Source organism: Cervus canadensis, chromosome 28 (genome assembly GCF_019320065.1).
Source record: "Cervus canadensis isolate Bull #8, Minnesota chromosome 28, ASM1932006v1, whole genome shotgun sequence".
Classification (NCBI taxonomy): Eukaryota; Metazoa; Chordata; class Mammalia; order Artiodactyla; family Cervidae; genus Cervus; species Cervus canadensis.
The window spans coordinates 48,612,528-48,616,775 of NC_057413.1; the positions used below are offsets into that span (position 1 = coordinate 48,612,528).

The following is a 4,248-nucleotide window of genomic DNA, read 5'->3' on the forward strand; positions in this document are numbered from 1 at the left end:
CAGGCTCCTCCACCCATGGGATTTTCCAGACAAGAGTACTGGAGTATAGATCACTACTACAAAAGAGTTGTTTCATGTCAAGCCAGTTACTTAATATCTTAGTTCCTCAGTTTCCTCATTGTGGGCCAGGATGAAGAGTGAAGTCTACCCCAGGGTGTTTTGTGTGGATTAAATGAGGCGATACTTGTAAAGGGCTTAGGATCCCTTTTGATGTGCAGCACGCACTCCATAACCGTGAACCATCATTCCCAAGATGATTGTGCCAGACCCCCTTTGAGAGAGTGAGGCTGTTTCCAGGCTTTTATTATTATAAACAATGCTGCAAAACAAATATCCTTGTCCACACGTCACTCGGTACTTGTGGGAGTGTATCTGTAAGAAAAATGCCAGAGGAGTAGAATTGTTGGGTCAAAGGCCATGTGCAATTTTAATTTCAAAAGATACTGCCAGGTTGCCCTCCATAAGAGTGGTCCTAGTTGCATCGCCACCAGCTGTATTTGAGCCTGTTACCCTACCCCATAGCCTTGCCAACACAGTCATGTTTTTGCTTGAACACAGCATTTCTCAACTTGTTTGGATGCAGAAGCCTATTATGAGGCTTCTTGGGGATCACCTGGCCTTAGAGCCCCTCCACCAACACCCAGCATTACTGTCAGGTTATTTTCTGGGAAAAACCAGCCCATGACGAGGGCTAGAATGGTCCTGAGCCAGCAGAGTCTCCAAAAGTTGGCTCTGCCCAGGTTTCTGCACGTTCATTCATTCTCCACATTTTTCTTAAATATTATGGTGCTTATGACGAGTTTATACATTGTTGATGTCTTTTTTTTTCTGGGCCTGTTAACACATCAAAACGGTTGGTGAAATCGGATAATACTGTGGATCGTGCGTGCTGTCACTGTTTCGGTTCTGTGCCAGGGACTTGGGATTTCCAGTTGCATTTTTAGAATTTTATCTCACATCTGGTGGCACACGGACAATGCCCGTTCACAATGAGCTGTGATGATGGGGAAGCCTGACTGTTCTCCCTGGAATTAGGCTTCCTGTTATGGATAACCTATTAACCAACCTCATACCCTTCCCTTCATGGGAAATTGGAGTTGGTTATAAAGAAAAAGAAAGTCAGATCTTGCACTGAGAGACCTGTCACCTGAATATGGAAATCTCACAAATACAAAATATATCTAAAGGGTGAGTATTCCTTCACAAAAGGAGTTCTGACTGAGTACATTTTGCATGCATCCTCAGTAAACAAGTCAGTCCGACCCTGCGACCTCATGGACTATAGCCCGCCAGGCTGCTCTGTTCATGGGATTATCCAGGCAAGAGTACTGGAGTTGGTTGCCATTTCCTCTTCCAGGGGATGTGAGTATATTTTAGAAGACTTTTATTAAAGCCCTTTGAGATCATCATGGCAAGACAGAGGATTGTTTGAGATGACGACTTTGGGAAGGAAAGAGCAGGCCTACTATGTCTCTCCCCAATTCTTCACTTTCTTCTCACCCGCAGCTTACATGTTCCCTGATCTCACACAGGCCTGGACTGGAATGCTCCTTTATGATTCACTCTGACTTAGAGTGGCATGCCAAACTTTCTAGGACTTTTGCGGGCTCCCTGGGTTAGCCTGGCATAAAAACCTCTGACGCCTCTTTCCCCTCCAGTGACCTTGCAGATCTAACAAATGCCAAGGACTGGGCCTCTGTGATCTGGTGTGGGGACTGTCCCAGGCCACTCAAAGAGGCCGGAAACAAACTGGCTGCATCTCCAAGAGACCCTCAGGGGTCATTCAAGGTGAAACTGTCCTTGAGTGAAGTCAAATTGGTTCTTTTTTCCCCCATTTAATAAACTTGATTTTAATCTAATTAAAACACACTTGCAGAAAAGTGCGCAAATCCCATTCCTAGCTTGATCATTTTTTTTTTCACATGCAGCTTATGAGTTTTACATGCAACTAATAATCCAGCTCAAGAAACAGAGCACTGCCAGCTTCCCACAGCCCTTGCCCACAGCCCCTGCCCACAGCCCCTCCAGTTGCTGCCCCACTGAAGGCAGGCACTCTTTCGCCTTCTATTCCTGACAGTGTTACCTGACTTTGAAATTTATATACATGGAATCACTTCATATGTACTTGGTTGTGTGTGATCTTGTTTGCTCAACACTGTGAAATTCACACGCTGTGAATTCATCATGTTGCGTGTTTGTGGTTCTTTCAAGCCTGTTACTGCGTGGTGTCCCATAGTATGAATACACAACTTCTCATCCATTCCACTGATAATCATTGTGTCGTTTCCAGTTTAGTCCCTAAATGTTCTTATCTGTGGCCTGTGGTGTACACGCGTACACGTTTTTGTCATGTGCCTAGGAGAAGAATTACTGTGTCATAGGGTAGACACTGACCATTGTCCAAAGCGACTATTCATTTCTGCTCTCAGCATCAGTGAGTGAGAATTTCAGTTTCTCCACATCGTCACCACCAGCACTATCAGTGTTGTTCATGTCACCATTCTGGTAATCCGAAGGACCTTTCTAAACCATAGAAGCTTTGATCACCTTCCTGTTTCCAGCTTTTAGAGATGTCCCCAACATTTTATAGTGAAAACTTTCAAACATACACAGAAAAGCTGAAGAAATTATACAGGGAGCACCCATGTGACACAATCAACATTTTATAACAATCGTTTTTTCCACATGTCTAAGCATTCATCAACTGCCTTCTTTTTTACTTGCCATGTTCCTTTAAGAAGGTAAAACTTGCTCTCTCATCACGCGGCAAGCCTTCAAGATGGCACCGAAGAAAGACAGGAAACCTAAGAAGTCAACCTGGAAGTTTAATTTGGATCTTACTCATCCAGTAGAGGATGGAATTTTTGATCCTGGAAATTTTGAACAATTTCTGTGGGAGAAGGTTAAAGTGAATGGAAAAACTGGAAATCTTGGGAATGTCGTTCACATTGAACTCTTCAAGAATAAAATCATAGTCGTTTCTGAGAAACAGTTCTCTAAAAGGTATTTGAAGTACCTTACCAAGAAATACCTTAAAAAGAACAATCTTCGTGATTGGCTTTGTGTAGTTGCATCTGACAAGGAGATTTATGAGCTTCGTTACTTCCAGATTAGTCAAGATGAAGATGAATCTGAGTCTGAGGACTAGGTGATGCCATCCTTTATAGGGCTTTGCTTGCTAATAAAACACATTAAGCATACGAAAGAAAGAAACATCTTGAAATGGACCTTTAGCTTATCAGTGAATAAAAAACATTACTCTGTATGTTAAACATTCATCTTTTATTTAAGTGTATGCTGTTTATATGGTGCTGGCTTTCCTTTAGTACTTTTTTATATTTTTATTGGAGTGTAGTTGATTTACAACGTTGTGTTTGTTTCAGGTATATAGCAAAGTGAATGTGTAAATAAGCTTTTGTCCACCCACCCCTCCCCAAATACTTTGTATAAACAGTATTTAAATAGCTTATAGCTAGTGGAATTTCAGGTTTTCTGTAATGTACTGATTTTACAGATGTCTTCAAGTTAAAAGTATATAGCAAAAATACAATTTGGGGTGTAACTAATAAAATATTTAGATTTGGGAAAAAAAAAAAAGGTAAAACTTATCACCACACTGACCCATTTTAAGCATACATTCAATGATTTAAGTAAATTTACATAGTTTTACAATCAGCAGCACCATCCAATTGTAGAACATTTCTGTCACCCGGCAAAGTTCCCTGTGCTCTTTGCTTCAGCAACTTCCTACAACACCTCCCAGCCTCAGGCAACTGCTGATCCATCTGTTTTCTCTCTATGTAGTTTTACCTTTCCCAGAAGTTTCATATAAAGGGAATTATCTCATTAGCATGCAGCCTTTTCTGTCCAATTTCTTTCATGTGGCGCTATGCCTCTGAGATTCACCCATGTTGTAGCATGGACTGATACTAGCTCCTTTTCCTGGCTGCGTAGTATTCCAGCATATGGCTCTACCATAGTTGGTTTACCCAGTCTTCAGTTAATTGTCCCAGCAGAGTTTTGATGACAGGGCCCCAGCCTGTCATAAAAAGAGCTTGCTCATTTATAGAGGGGTCTATGCCTGGGAAAAAGAAAAGGTAGAGAGAGGTAGACAAAGGGAGTTAGAGAGACAGTATTTTGTTCCCTCTGTATCCTCTTTCTCCAGATGGGTGTGGGGCCTCCTCCCTTTGGGGAGCCTCCCCCGCTGCCTGTTGGCTATCCTGCTCTCCGGATTGCCGCACACCTGGC

At 42.3% G+C, this 4,248-nt stretch overlaps 1 protein-coding gene across 1 annotated transcript; it reads left to right on the forward strand.

The window, feature by feature from the left end:
* Positions 1–2,779: 2,779 nt before the first annotated feature.
* LOC122429983 (60S ribosomal protein L22-like 1) lies at positions 2,780–3,222 on the forward strand. The gene has a single exon (XM_043450729.1). The coding sequence runs from the start codon at positions 2,780–2,782 to the stop codon at positions 3,146–3,148; it is 369 nt and encodes a 122-aa protein (XP_043306664.1). The 3' UTR covers positions 3,149–3,222.
* The last annotated feature ends 1,026 nt before the right edge of the window (positions 3,223–4,248 follow it).

Bases quoted from the DNA above. Each gene is read 5' to 3' on its own strand.
- LOC122429983 (XM_043450729.1), top strand. From the start codon at position 2,780: ATGGCACCGAAGAAAGACAGGAAACCTAAGAAGTCAACCTGGAAGTTT.